Source organism: Melanerpes formicivorus, unplaced genomic scaffold (genome assembly GCF_026170545.1).
Source record: "Melanerpes formicivorus ecotype bairdi unplaced genomic scaffold, bMelFor1.0.p_v2 SCAF_29, whole genome shotgun sequence".
Lineage (NCBI taxonomy): Eukaryota > Metazoa > Chordata > Aves > Piciformes > Picidae > Melanerpes > Melanerpes formicivorus.
Window position 1 is genome coordinate 8,974,014 of NW_027142381.1, and position 14,863 is coordinate 8,988,876.

The 14,863-nt window shown below is 52.1% G+C and overlaps 1 protein-coding gene across 2 annotated transcripts in view; it reads right to left on the reverse strand.

Moving 5' to 3' along the window:
• Positions 1 to 10,323, reverse strand: part of KSR1 (kinase suppressor of ras 1) — a 61,055-nt gene extending 50,732 nt beyond the window's left edge. For both annotated transcript variants that reach the window (XM_068154922.1, XM_068154921.1), the window contains exon 1: positions 10,015 to 10,323. In XM_068154922.1, coding sequence (XP_068011023.1) covers positions 10,015 to 10,272 — 258 coding nt within the window. In that variant the 5' untranslated portion in view covers positions 10,273 to 10,323. The remainder of the gene's footprint in view (positions 1 to 10,014) is intronic.
• Between the last annotated feature and the right edge of the window lie 4,540 nt (positions 10,324 to 14,863).

Genomic DNA, 14,863 nt, shown 5'->3' on the forward strand with positions numbered 1-14,863 from the left:
CAAGAGGACTGACTGTCCTCAGGAGTGGCATTTGGGCACCTGGAGAGCAAGTACCTAATCTCTTAGGCAAGCAGGCTGGAAAGCATTTACAGCTGGGAAGTGCAGCAGTCATGGAAGTGCCAAGCTGTTTGAGGAAGGTTGTGTAGAGGACTGCTGGTGGCAGTCAAGCCAGTAATGAGCTCAGCACTTGGTAGCTTCACAAAAGTTGACCACCACAGCAATGCCCAAAGGCATTTAAGAAGAAATACAGCCTGCTGATGTCTGCTCTGCAGCCCCCTCCCCAAAACCTGGCTGCCTCAAAGCCAGATGTTGAGTCCCTCAAGTCACCCTTCTTGGCACAGCACCTCAACAGGACACTGAGAAATGAGACAGTGAAATGCTGCAGGCAGGATCTGCCCCTTTGCTATGGAACAGGGCAAAGGCAGCTTGGCTGCAGAGAGCAAAGCAAGAGCAGAGCTGCAGCACTGCCAAAGCACTCCCTGCTCACTCAGCTGAAGGGACAGAGGCTGCTCCCCTCAGCTGGAAGCCCTGGCTTGTGAGGTGGCCATTCACTTCAAAGCTCTTCTCCTCAGACCTCAAAGTAGTTATTCTTGGCAACTGAGGCCACTTGAAGAAAATGAGGAAAGAACACATCAGTGGAACTGGAGCATGCCGTGGCAGCTGGCACTGCTGTAGATTCAGTTGCCATAAGAATCAAAACCTAAACATTAGTGGCAGCCTAGCAGAGCTCTGCAGCTAGCTCTGGCTAAGTTAGCTGTGCCTCCAGTTCCAGACTGCCAGATGACAGCTGATAAGGACCACTTAGCCAGATGCTAAGAGGGGATTTCTGCACCCTACATCATCATGAAAAGCCCACAAAAAGCAGGGCCATGTCTCCCACAAATGCTGCCTCAGCACAAAGCCAGCCACTGCTTCAGTGCAGGAGCTAAAGACCTTTGGCTTTACAGCAGCTCTCCTTGCTCCCTCCAAGCCTTCCAACCACTCAAGTCCCAAGCCAGGACTTGCAAATGTCCCAGGAATTTGGGGTGCACTGAGAGGTGCCCTACAGAAACTCTGCCTCTCTATACCCCCCACAAAATGCCAGCAGCACAGCAGTGCTTAAATCAGGCCTGGAGCAGCCAGCCGGTGGTTCTACAAAGATCACACCTGAGCCACAAAGCAAGACCAGAGCAGCTTTAACACACACAGACACACACAGACAGACACACACACACACACACACACACACACACACACACAGAGACACACAGAGACACACAGAGACAATGTCCTGCCCTAACACAAATGGGCTTGACAAGCCCTTTGAGCCCTACTCTGCTGTCTCTCCCAGCTTAGTTGTGTGAGCAAATGCTGGGAGCCCTTGGTGTTTGTGCTCACCTTGGCTTACTTCAACACCATGACCTCCTTCCTCTTACAGACACCCTCGTGTTTCAAAGGAAAAAAGAGGAAAAAGACAAAAAGTAAAGCTTTATTTGGCAGAGGGAGCAGGTTGAAAGCCTATGCAAATGTCCCCATAGGGCCCAGTCTCCTGATAACAATACCTGTGTGTTTTACTCAGCTGTGTCCTTAAAGCACAGGGGAATAGGCAAGGGCAGAGCTTCCAGAACTCACCAAGATGGGAGGGAGGGATACTGCATCTGGTCTGCACTGAGAGAGTTTGATTCTGCTGCCTGGTGCTGCTCGGAGGCTCTCACAATGCTCTCTGTAGGCATTCTGGGAGAGCTCAAGGCAGAAGTTTTCACAAGAAATGTTTGACTTTGTGGAAAGTTTCAGTTTGGGTCAGAAAGACAAAAGGCTTCACAAGCTGAAGTGTTTTGCTTGGCAGATGAAGAGCAGTTTTTCAAGAGGGGGATGTCTACAAACGTCAGGAAGCTTTAAACAACAAACTCTGAGGACTTCTGCTGATTTCAGCAGGGCAAGCCTGTCCCAAAGCTCTAAGAGAAGAAGCAGAGGCTGCTCTGCAAGGTGAAAACTCGTACTGGAAAATTCTCTGTGCTCTAAGGATGGGCTGGGAGGAAGCAGGCATGGAGGGGATCTCCTAGAGCAGCCCAAGGGGCACTGACACACTTCTTCCAGTAGCTGTCCTGCTGACAGATCCACTCACCTCCCCTGCCTGCTGTATTTAGTGGTGATGCCTGCTTGAACTTCTCAATCTCCAAAACATTCTATCTTCTTTCCAGCTTATTCAGCACAAATAAAACCTCACTCTGGAACCTGCAAGCCTCAACAATAGCCCTCCCCACACACACACTCCCCAGCAATGAGCAGCTCAAAACTTCCTTTCTAAATTTAGATTGCTTCAAAGAGAAGTGAAAGTTCTTTGACACATCAACAAACCTTTGCTTCAGAGGCACATCAGGAGAGTAGAACTGGGCAGGAAAGTGCTCACCTGCCCTGCTCAACTTACTTGCAAAAGGCTTCTCAGAGGTTTTCAGGGACCCAGGCTCCTGGCTGCCTTCTGAAACCCGTGGTCAATTACCTGTTTTGGCAGCTCAGACCAGACCAGGGCCTGGATCTGCTGCATCCCAGCAAGATTCCTCAGTGTGATGTTAATTACTGCTCTAAAGTGGATCTCACAGCTTCTGCTATTAGAGCTCTTCCATATGGCATAACTAATAATCATCATATCAGAGACATTCTGTAAGCCCTGATCAAAGCACCATTGCTTTTTCCACTGATGGTGTCCTGTGATTCTTCTGTGCTTCCCCAAGATGCACCCAGTACAAATTAGGTTTTCTCTCCAGCCAGAAAAGGAATGACAAAGCCTTGCCCTCTGGTCACTCTAGGCAGAGGATGCCATGGGCATTCACCTCCAGCTCTTAACACTCTCCCCTCCAACCACCTCTTCAAGCATAACCAGAGAAACACCTGAAACTCCTTGCCAAAAAACAACACAAGAGGAAGCTCTCTCTTCCCCCACCCCCATTCATTAAAGCATGGAAAGTGTACTGGAGTCACAGCCATCCAGGCACACACTCTGCACACACACTGAGGTGCCCAATCCATGAGACTTGCATCTTCCATCTACCCACAGCCCCAGCAGCTCAGATTGAAGACATTTGTGCTGCACTTAGAGAAAGATGAACAAAGGGCTCTCAGGCTGGGCTGTGATGCACACATGCCCAGAGAGACCACAGGTAAGCTAAGGTTTGAGTTTCCACCTCAGGAACACTCCAGGGCTCAATTTAAACAGCTGCTGCAAAAAGCAGGCTCACAACACAGGGAGCTCAGCCACAGGACTGCTGCCTGTCAGTGAGCACAGGTTCAGGTGGACACTGCAGCTGCAGCAAGGATTGCTTCATGTTCCTTGGAGTGCCTGCAGTGGGAGTAGAGCTGGGCTGGGACATGCCTCTGGGACCTGTGGGTGGCACAGAGTTCTGTGCAGCTCTGGTTTAAGGCAAAAGACACATCTGGCCACCTCTTTGGTGGCTCTCAGCTGCCCACCTCTTTGGTGGCTCTCAGCTGCCCACCTCTTTGGTGGCTCTCAGCTGCCCTCCCACCTTATCAGCAACACAGAGTTTCTCTAGTTTAACCTAGGACTGATCCTGTCCTAGATTCTGGGGGCATGGATCACACCTGAGCTATGCCAGTAAGGAACAGCTGCAGTCAAAGCCAACCCAGACTGCCCAAACTGTTTCTTAGCGCTAGTTTTTGGCTGGCTTCAGGCTGCCATCAAGAAGCAGGAGTGACTGTGACACTGCTATGCACAACTGCTCACAAGCTATGTCTTGGAAGAACAACCCTTTTCTTGTGGAGCAGGTGTGCCTGCAGATTGAAAGAGCCTCTATCCCCACCCCCCAGTCTGCTGCCTGTGGCAACAGGGTGCTGCTGGTGGCATCAGCCCTGTGGGATTTCTCCATGGGAGCAAGAAATGAGCAGGGAGGGAAGTCTGCAGGAGATGGCTGAGTCAGTGTCTCTGGGTGTTGTCATCTGTACATCATCCTGTGCCTTTCAGAACAGCAGCAATCTAGCCAGTACATTCTCCCAGCCCCAGCCCAGTCAGGGAGCCAGGTTGGCTTTCAGGACAATTTTCCTTTTCAGGAAAAAGAATAAAATACAATAATTCCCTGTGGGTGAAAGGAAGCCTAAGGAACCTCAGCCTTAAAGGCTTAAAGGGAAGGTGAGCCTTAAAGGGAAGGTGAGGGCTTACCCCTCAAGCATCTGAAGGATTCCATGGCAATCCTTTGAAGCTTAAATTTGGTGTGCCACACGACTTCTTCTGTTCAGTGTTCCTCTACTTATGAGCAAAGCCAGGTGAGACAGTTGTGTGCCACCAGGCTGAGTCAGAGCTGTAAATGTGTCACTAGTGCGCAGCTGTAACCCTAACCGGGGTTTTCCTTGGGTGAGATGCAGTTAACAGCTAGCACCTGAACTTGAGAGACAGCCCAGCCCTGCTCAGGTGGTATCTGTGCAAGCTTGGTGACATCCATGGCTTGAGCCAGCTACAGCTGAGCTTCAGGCTGGGCTGCTTCACCGATTAGATCAGTTCTGAAGGTGCACTAATATCAGAATCAGGCACTGGGGCTTGCCTGGCACGGCAGATTGTGGGTTCCTGCTACTGTCTGCAGGCACGTACACTGCACACTGAGGGCTCCAGGCTCTGCTGAGCTGCTGCTTTGGAGCTCAGCTGCTGCTAAGGGTCTCCAAGCTGACTCTGTGTGAAGATGAGTGGGAATAGTCCTGGTTTAACATAACCCAGTGGCCACACCAGTGGTCTTTAGAGAGAGAAATGCAGCACGAAGCCTTGCTCTGATCCTTCCTTTCTTGCTTCCCAGTCAGTGCATCACAGAATCCAACCCAAGAAACACACACAGACCTTGAGAGAAAACTGAGGGCTCTCTTGTCTTATCTTCATCTTGATGACAACCTACTCATCACAGCTTGTCCTGGAAACTCCAGCTAAAACACTGCTGCTTACTTTTTGTGTCATCATTTATAGCAAATCAGTGGTAGGAGATGAGCTAAATTCCACTATGATGTGCAAGTTCTCATCATATACAGAGACAAGCTGTCCCAAAGAAGATGCCTACACACTTGAAAATAATATAGATCTCCTTCCTTCCCAGTCAAACCACCTCTGCTGCAGCCTATCTCCCACAACCAAGTGCACAACTTTAAGAGAATCCTACAGAAAAGAGACTTTTAAGCAAAACAAATGTGTTGCATCTATGCAAAGAGCAAGATTAAGTAAGAGGCTTTCTTCTCTTACATAAGAGCTGCTGGGAAAGGAAGTCTCCAGCTGAACAAGGCCCACAAACAAGTGGCTACAGGTTGCAGTTTGGCCTGAAATATTCACTACTCCCACCTCATGCAATTTACAAACAGAAAGTCTTCCTTCCCTTGTGCATGCCACATGCCCAACTTCCACTCTGCAAGTCTGGGCAGTTATCATCCCTCTTCCTCTCCACTCATGCCTCCCCTCATTCTCCAAGCATTTGTTTCTGCTTAGAGGTTGCTTGGTAGGAGATAAGCCTCCTCTGGCCAGATTGCCGAACGACTGGAGATAACGCCGCAGCAAGTTCAAACACATTGGATCCCCAGGTGTCAGCCAGCCAATATGAAAGGGTGACCTGTGGAGCAGCAGAGCAGCAGACTGACTTGTTTGTGACACAGCACTGCTGCAGTCAGGCTTCTCAGCTGGTGCTTTAGTTAACAGAAGCCACTCCTGAGGCAGAAGCCAAAGTGATCTTTACACCCAGGGCCAAGATCATCTCCGTCACACAGTCCCCCCAAAGAGCACTGAGGACAGTTTTTCCTAGGAACAGGAACAATGTGTGCCACCACTCCTCCCCAGCACTCCCACCATAACCAGTGAGGAGACAGCTTCATGCCAGAAACACTGCAGTTAGCTCTTGTGATGCAAGAGCCAAGGTAGAGAAACACATCTGAGTACACTGCAGGGCTCAGTTCAGCCTGGTCCTGCCTCAGCTTTGCTGCAGTTAAAAATGGCAGGGGAAGAAAGAAAGGAAAAAAAAAACCCCAAAGGTGGCCCAGGTAGTCTGGTAATTGCCACACTTCTCCAAACCTGCTCTGCTGTTCCCAGCAGAAGAACCACAGGGACTTCCCCTGCAGCCAGCACACAGGGCTGTATTTTCCTTCTCACCTCCAGACCGCCTTGGGCTGCAGCACAAAATGTTCCATGGGCTTCACTACTACAGATGTCAAACCCAGCCCCATTAGCAGCTTCCTAACCAAACCCAGAACCACTGCTGTTACAAAGAACTGCAGCTTGCAGTAATATGCTTCTGATTTTGCACAAAACAGCTTAAGAGTCATGCAAGGGATTAGTGTAAGAACAGAGTTGCAAGACTGACAGAGCTGTTTCCTTCCAGGGATGCTTGGTGCAACCCTGAATGCTCCCCACATGGCAAGACCCTTTTTGCTCTCTCACTTACAGGTTACAGTTAGCACCCTTTTCCATTTCAGTTTTGCAGTTGACTTGAGAAATGAGTAAACCTGCTAGGACAGAACTGAAAGCAAGCCACTGAGCAAAGTGCTGGGTAGAAAGAACACTCAAGCACTTACTTGGTAGAACATATAATTAACAAACACAAAACAAAACCCCAAACCCAAGACCCTGTGGCACCAGAGGACCTGCTCTGCTAATAACCAAACCAACTCAGGCTGCTTTCCACTCGAGGGAAACTCCCTGCCCTTCTAAGAAAGGGCCCTCCTACATCTGAAACAGGGTCAGCTCATGTGAGGCATCTACACTCAAGGCATTCTTTGCAAGCAATTCCCAGAGCCCTTTCTGTCCCCTCTTCTTTCTATATGACAGAAAGTTCACCCCGCGCTCATCTGAGCCTCTCTGAGAGCTTATCTTTACCTGCCAAGGACCCACTTTGAAATCTCCATCTACCATGAGCATACAGAAGAGAAATGAGGAAGGGCCTAGAGCATTTCAGCCAGCTGGGGCTCTAAGTGTGCACTCAGATACCTTCAGTGAGGTTGAGGTTCTCTCCTGTGAAGCACACAGGATACATGGCAGCTGTCCAAGCTGTGAACTGGCACAGAGGGAAGTGGTGCCAGCAGGACCATGCTGTAGCAAAGGCATTTAGATGAACCTGCACTGCTCTTTTAGGCTGTTGGCTCCATTCACATCACAACTACTTTCAGAACTTCAGGGCTGTGCTAACCTTGGGATGAGAAATGGCAATGAGCACAGGCTGCTGGCTGAGCGGCACCGGGGTGGAGGTTAGACAGCCAGGTCCACCTGGCAGCATCCACCCACAGGCAGGGGTGGTCTGAAGGCCTGCAGTTCACTGATGGAGGAGATAGTGTTCAAGGAGATGTCTCTTCACCTATGAAGTGCACAGTTATGACACCAAAACCAGACACTACAGAACTTGCAGAGATGCAAGAGCTATGCACAATACTGAAGCTTCCCTGCACTTTCTTCCCTTCAAATAGAAGCAGAAAGGGAAATCAATAAGCTGATTTTTGACTTAGCACATTGGATTTCATTCAGATCACATAGGTGCAGCCTCAGGAGCTACTTCAGCTTCCAGTCGAGTCCCCTCCTTTCCCAAACACTTCCTGCTTCCAGTTTGCTGCTTTTATCTGTCCCATGTTTTATCATTTCCTTGTGGCCTTACCAGTTACACTAATGCAGCTCAGCTTCCAGAGTTCTTTTTCCATGATTTAGTTTCCATAGCCCTTTTTCCATGATTCAGTTTCTGCACAAGAGCAGAGGACAGGTGTGGATTCAAATCCAAAGCACAGAGGACCCTCCCAGGCACGGCAGCCACCAATCACCATCTACAGAGCCAGTCACCGACTCAAGGCCACCCAGAGGGCCACAGCACCGGAGATCCCTGAGCTTCTGGTGACACTGCTGACCCTGGAGGAGCTGCCCACAATCTGCCCAGGGTAGTGCACCACAGCCAAGCCAGCAGCAGCTCCATACAGTCCCAGGGCATCTCTCCACTGATGCCATGCGATGGGCACACACATGTTTCCGACAGCTCGCCCAGGCACACTGACAGCACCTAAGGACTCCGGCAGCTCATCACCTGCAGACAGTGCTGCTGCCCACCACCCTCAGGGGCACTGAGGGAAATTACAACTGGGGGAAGCAAACACAGACCTTCATCTCTGCAGGCTGTCCTCTGCATCTGCAGCCCGGCACAGGGAGCCGAGCACAAGGCTGGGGCTATGCTTGACAACTCCTTTCTCCTTTTGGGACAGGCAACTGAACAGAGCAAAGGCCACACAACCCAGATCCATGCCCACAGCTTCCCACGTTGGCAGAGACCCAGCACTTGGTTGAATTCCCAGAGAACTCATTCCCTGGACTGTGCATCAAAGAGAATTTCTTTTTCAGCTAAGATTTTTTCCTTATCATAAATTTTATGATCATCAGTGACTGTGGCACCAGTCTGCTGAAGCAGATAAATGTTTAAGAGGAACGAATGCACACACCCAGCAAACACCACCAAAGCTTTTACTGCTTTGAGAAGAACCTGAAGATGACAGCAGGCCTCTGTGCTGGGGGGATAAAGGCTTCTCTTCAGAACAGGTCCACCAGCAAAGCCCTGGTGGTTCATTTTCCACAATGATGCTGACTGGCATTGTTTGAACATTAAAAGAGACATCAATAAGGGTCACCAAAAGCCCACACAAATATTGTTCTGTAAAGAATAGCCTTTTGAAGGCCATTTGGAGGTGGCAGGAGGAAAAAAGAGTGCTATAAATCCCCCCCCCCCCCAAAAAAAAAAGAAGAAAAGAAAAACAAACAACAAACCCAAAGCAAACCACACAAAACAAACCAACCAAACACACACACACAGAAAGGCAGAGGAAGAAGAAAGGAAGAATGAGAGATTCCCAAGAGGTTGTGCCAAAAGCTACCTACCACCTATTGTTTCACAATTTTTTTCCCAACCTTCAGCTCCCATGTGATGGATTTTGCAGCATCTGTGCATGTTGCAGCTGCACTGTTGCAATGATCTTGCTTCCCGCAGGCCCAGCACGCCAGCTCCACAGCCTCCGGGATTAGGCTGCAGAGCAGGACCATTCCTTCCTTACCTGAAACTTCCCCCAGAGAAAGGGGGGGGTGGGTTATTGTTTACTCTGCTTACAGCGACCCTGCCTGCACTCAAGGTAAAATGAAATGTGATGGAAACAGCTAAAGGTCAAAACGAACTAAGCAAAAATACATCTGCATTCCCTTTCCAAACACTTATTGCAGACTGGAGTATAGATTCGGGCTTCCTCTGAAAGCATCACAACAGCACACATGCTTTGTGCTTAAAGAGTTTCCTATAACCTCTCTAAACAGCAAAACATCTCTCCAGCCCGGACTGCCGTGCCGTTTGTCAGCCACGCCAAGGGAGCCAAGCCGAGATCAGCGACCCGGGGGACAGAGCCAGGCCTGGAGCACAGGGCAGGACCCATCTGAAGCAAACATCAGCGACCCGAGGAGGAGCGTGAGCCTCCCCAGCCTCCCAGGACGGGTGATGCGGTGACCCACCCTCTGCTGGAGAGCCTCAAGTCGCCTCTGCTCCCCGCCTCACCTCCCTGCAGCGACACCGGAGCCCTGCCACGGGAGCCGGGGCCGCACGCAGCTCTCCCTGCCCGCCTGACAGCTCCGACCGCCCCGCGGCCGCCCCGGGCAGCGGCACCCCCGGCCCGCCCGGCGCTTCCCCGCACCTGTCCTGCTCCGCCCGCACCTCCCCGGGAGGGACAGGGACAGCCCTGCCACGGTCAACCTGGCCCCGCAGCCCAGCCAGCGAGGGGGCTGAGCCGCTACTGCCAGGGCTGCGGCGGGGATGGGGCTCCCTCCCTTCCTCGTACACCGCCCTCCACCCGGGGCAGAGGGGCAGAGGCTGCCTTGCGGCCCGGGCACCGGCGAGGGTGCGCGGCCCCCGGTGCTGAGGAGCGCGCCCGGGGAGGGGGCAGGCCCGGCGGCCCCGGGGAGGGGCAGGCCTCGGCCGCCGGTGCTAAGGGGAAAAGGAACCGCGGGGCGGTAGCGGGGCTCCCCTCCGACCCCACGGCGGCTGCCCGGCCCCGTACCTCCAGGGTGCGGATCTCCTGCTGGGTGAGGTCGTTGGACGCGGCGCACTTGGTGCGGAGCCCGCGCAGGTTGGAGAGGGAGATGTCGATGAGGTCCTGCAGCAGCCCGCACTGCTGCAGCGTGCTCCGCACGGCCGGCAAGCCCCGCGCCGCCGCGCCCGCCCGGGGCCCCGCGCCGCCGGCCGCCGCCGCCTCGCCGCCGCTCCGCTCCTTCCTCTCCAGCATGCCGGCGGCTCGCAGGGCAGCCGCTCTATCCATTCCTCGGCATCAGGGAGGCCGGGGAGGAGAGGCGGCGGCGGCGGGGGGAGCAGCAGGGAGGAGGGCGGGCAGCCGGCGGTTCGCTCCGCCCCGCCTCGCCTCTCCTCCCCGGGCAATTACCGAGCATTAACATGCACGGCGGCGAGGCACCGCGGGCGCTGCTCCGCCTCCCCGCCGGCTCCCTCTACCCCTCTCAGCGCCCACCGCAGCTCCTCACCACCTCCTTCTGCCCGCCTCAGCCCTCCCGCAGGTACGGCAGCACTCGCAGCTCGCCCTGGAGACGCCCGCAGCCCTGCTTCACCGAAGGGAAAAGGGTCAGGGGCAGCTCTGGGCTCGGCCAACCCAGCCGGGAGCAAGAGGGCACGGTTGGCTGGGACAGCGTCTGGCTATGGGCGAGGGCTCCAGCCAAACCTTTCACTCGGCTTGGGGCTGGGACGAGGGCTGTGCCGAACACGAGAGACATCCACCTGCCTGCAGACACTGAGTGCCGCAAGGACCTGAACGTCTGGAGCTTGCAAACAGCATCAGAAGGGCGCTGTGTGCGGAGAGCCAGCCCACAGCAGCCCCTTGTACATCTCCCCATGGGCTGGTCACTTTCAGCCCTGGTACACTGGGGCTGGCTTAGTCAGTTTCAGCCATGGCACAGCCAGGCTGAAGGCTTCTGTGGCCTGAGCAGCTACCAAGTTCACCAAGACTGGTGACACTGAGCCACGCAAACCAGGTGCTCCTTATAAACAAGTCACTTACTAAGGCCTTAGAGAGTCTTCCTAAAATAGCCCTTCCCAAACCTTCTGTAAATCGATCAGGGCCGTGTTTTATTTGACATAAACGTTTACCTAGTAAAGAATAAGTGCAATTCTAGTGCATGAAGTGGGCATTATTATAAACATCTTTCAGTGACTATAAACACTCGAGTGCAATAGCTGTGTGGGTTCATTCATATCATGAGTAGGAGGGAGCTTTATTAAGGCCTCGTGGAACCGCTCTGGTTTCAGCTTTCACAAGGGAAACGCTAGAAAAGTGGTCCGGGGAAGTGGATTGCAGATGCATTTGGTTGCATGTCCTGAATGTCTGAGGGACTTGCACAGAACTGAGCTGTCAGGGGCAGAGACCACACACCTCCCTGTTATTAGAAGAATTAGGACTGCTCGTCAGACATGGGGAGTCCTGACAGGCAATTCAGTTGCACCCTCACTGATAGAAGAAGATAGCCTCCTTATCTTGAGCAAGATTGACCCCAGGTTTTAAAGGCCAAACTGAGATCTGAGCCACATGTGGCAATGCAGGAGAGAGATTTATTTTTTTTTGGGGGGGGAAAGGAGGAGGAGGAGGAAGCAATATGAATATAGGACAGAAGGCAGTGGAGCAGGGCAAATGAGCTGACACTGAGCTGCTGGGGTTTTTTGATGGCTTAGATGGGTACTGGCAGCCAGTTGAGTTTGTGTGCATTTGCATGGAGTGGTGTGGGATATGCTGGCTAGGGATTTTCTGAAGAATGTGGGTCAGGTTAAGTATTTGATTAGGCTGTCATTCCCCACACACTCTACATTTCATAGGCACTAAGGACTTTGCAGGACCAGGCTTTAATTAGTTTGCCATGTGATGAATCCTGTGGTTTGGGGGAAGTCACTTACTTTGCTCGCTGCCTCTGTATTTCTGATCTGGTGAAAAAAGTCTTTATCTAAGCCCTCTCCTCTTAGGAGCACTGGAAATTGAGCACTGGAAATCTTAGTCTGTAGGAGGAAAGCTCTCCAGTTGGTAGACTGAAGCCCTCTACTACAGGTGACTGTGGAACTGGGAAATATTAGCAGGGATCTTCCTCTTGCAGGCATTCTCTGGATACCCACCAGAGAACATCCATTTGCTGATGCACAAGGAACCAAGGGCATTGCATAAGAAAGCAGGAGGGAAATTGTGGGCTGTGCATCACAAGATACTTGGCATTCTCCACAAGGGTTTGTGTACGGCTTTGGGAGTGCCTGGCCTCGTTAACTGGCTACCATAAGTGGGCAGCATTCCAGTCCAAGTGTACAAGACTGCCCTGAGGGCCTGCATGGAAAAAATGTGCTGACTAAACAGTGCATGCTCCATGCAGCCATGGCCCTGCTCAGCACTGCTTGCTGCCTTCCCGAGCCTGCCCCCACCTCCACAGGAGAAATGGGGGATCTCTGAGCGCTCCTCTCTGCAGGCAGGTGGCACACAAGAGAGCTGCTCTCATTCCAGCCTGTGTCCAGCAGCAAGGCTGGATGGAGAGGCAGAGCCACACAGGCTTGAACCACAGGGGAACCATTGTCTGAGCCCGAGATGAGCCCAGAGCGGTGTGAACGCAGGGCTGCAACCTTGGGTGTCCCCCAGCGCTGCAGATTGCATCATCCAGGGTGACCACTGGACAGACGAGATGCTGAGGTGCCAGCAGCAGGAGTTGGTGAACAGGAGGGTGGGGAGGGAGTGTAAATTTTGTGAGTTCATGGATGAGGCCAGCAGGATTTCACAGGGAGGGTATTGCTTTTTTCCAGACCCACGAAACTGGCCGTGACGCAGCAGCCTCACACGCTGCTCCTCGGCGGGACACAGATCCTATTCAGCTGTCACACACATCCGTGTTTGAGTCCTTACATAAACCCTGAAGCACCCCCCTGCTTCACATGAGGTCTGCACTGATAATGTGTGCTCCAGAACGCAGCTCAGAAAGGAGGGGGAAGAAACGACCCCAGCTTCATGAGCACTTGTGCCTAGTGAGCAGCATCTCCCAGCATCCTGCAGCTCGCACAAACAGCTGAAAATTCCACCAGCTTGATCCTGGGGTGAGGTGGTTGGGGTTTTTTCACTGCCTTTGACTTCTTGATGCACAGTCTACATGGGAGACAAGGAAAAGCTTATTCTGTAAAGGAAAACAACCACTTTTTGTTTCTGGATTTGAGAGCCACAAGCCAATGTGTGCTTCACTCCCATGTGAAGTGCACAGCAGCCCTTTCCTCCGTGTTAAAACCCAACAGTCCTGAAAACAACAGTCCTGAAAGCATGGAATGCCTAAACTGGATCAGAAAAAACCTCCCTGCTAAGTCCTTGGTTAAGCCACTGGCGTAAGAACTGAAAGGATTTCTCTGCCCCACTGCCCCCTGCATCTCTCGACCACACAGACCAAGTTCTGTGGGACAAGAATCTTCCTGTGCTTACAGCCACACCAAAGTCCTCACCTTGCTCATTGCCCCTGGGAAGCCCTTCCCTGCAGAGCATGGTGAGGGGCTTCAGGTGGGGAAGAGAAGCTCACTGGGGAGAAGCCAAGACCTGTTTCTCTTTTCTTCCCTGGATAAAGCAAACCACTGCTGCATTTCTCATGCTGCCTTTATGAAAAGCTTTTATTACCTTTTTAGCTAGCTTGCCCCAATTTCATTCAGCTATCACAACACCGAATTTAGATGATGAGACTGAATTACTCTGTCTGATGTGTTTAACACATAATAGAAACCTGCCTTGAGAAAATGCAGTGTTGGGATTTGAAGAGCTGAAATGTTAGGTGTTTCAGATAAAAGAGGCCTTTATTATGGATGATTTTCCTCTCAAAGGCTTCCTCCTACACAGACAGGAGTATTCCTCTCCCATGGCAGCGCAGCACAATAACACACAGTAGCTCTGGCGTGCCTGTCTGCTGCGAAGTTGAGAAACTTCACTCCTATTTTTAGCTGTGCTGCTGGATATTCTTTTTAGGATGTGCAGAGAAAGTGCAGATGGTGAGATGGTGGTCATGGGACAAATTCTCACCATTTTCCTCAGGTTAAATATCTCCCTTGCCTGCAGCTCAGCCAAAGCAGTTCAAGATCTGACCTGTACCTCTGTGGAAATGTGTAGTGCAGGTCCTCTTCTTCCACAGACTTTTTCTTGCTCAGCTGCCCCTCTGGTGAGCCTCATGCATATGTGTCAGTCGAGGCCACCTGAGGCAGATGAGGCACTCCTTTCTCTCTGCTTGGTTCTTTCCCTTCTTTTGTATCACCTATCATCAGAGAACCCAGGGATTTAGTGGGAGTCTTCTGCCAATTCAAATGGCAAGGTGAGAAGCAGGGGATGGAAAGCAAACACCCAGGTTTGACTGCAGCCTGTGCTGATGAGACATGGAGAGGTGCAGGACCCTGAACTGTGATCTGAGAATAATGGAGGAGGAAATGTGGAATTTAGACATTGCTGCTGCTCTTAAACATCAATTCAAGGGTGGGGAAAAGCCACTGTGCTTGGGCAGTCTGAGGGAAACTGTTTTCACTGCACACAGGGAGAACATAAGAAACCAGCTGTGCAGTGACACTGTCCTAGAGTCACAGAATTGTCAGGGCTGGAAGGGACCTCAAGGCTCAGCCAGTTCCAGCCCCCCTGCCATGGGCAGGGACACCTCACACCACAGCAGGTTGCTCACAGCCACATCCAGCCTGGCCTTAAAAACCTCCAGGGATGAGGCTAAACCTCCAGGGATGTCTTCTGTAGGCAGGTCAAACAGAGAGGAACCTCAAAGAGGATGACTGGAGCCGTGTGTTATCTCACCAGCCCTCACCTCCTGGAGTCACAGGAATAACAAGAATTGCAGCTGCTGCAGCAACCCAAA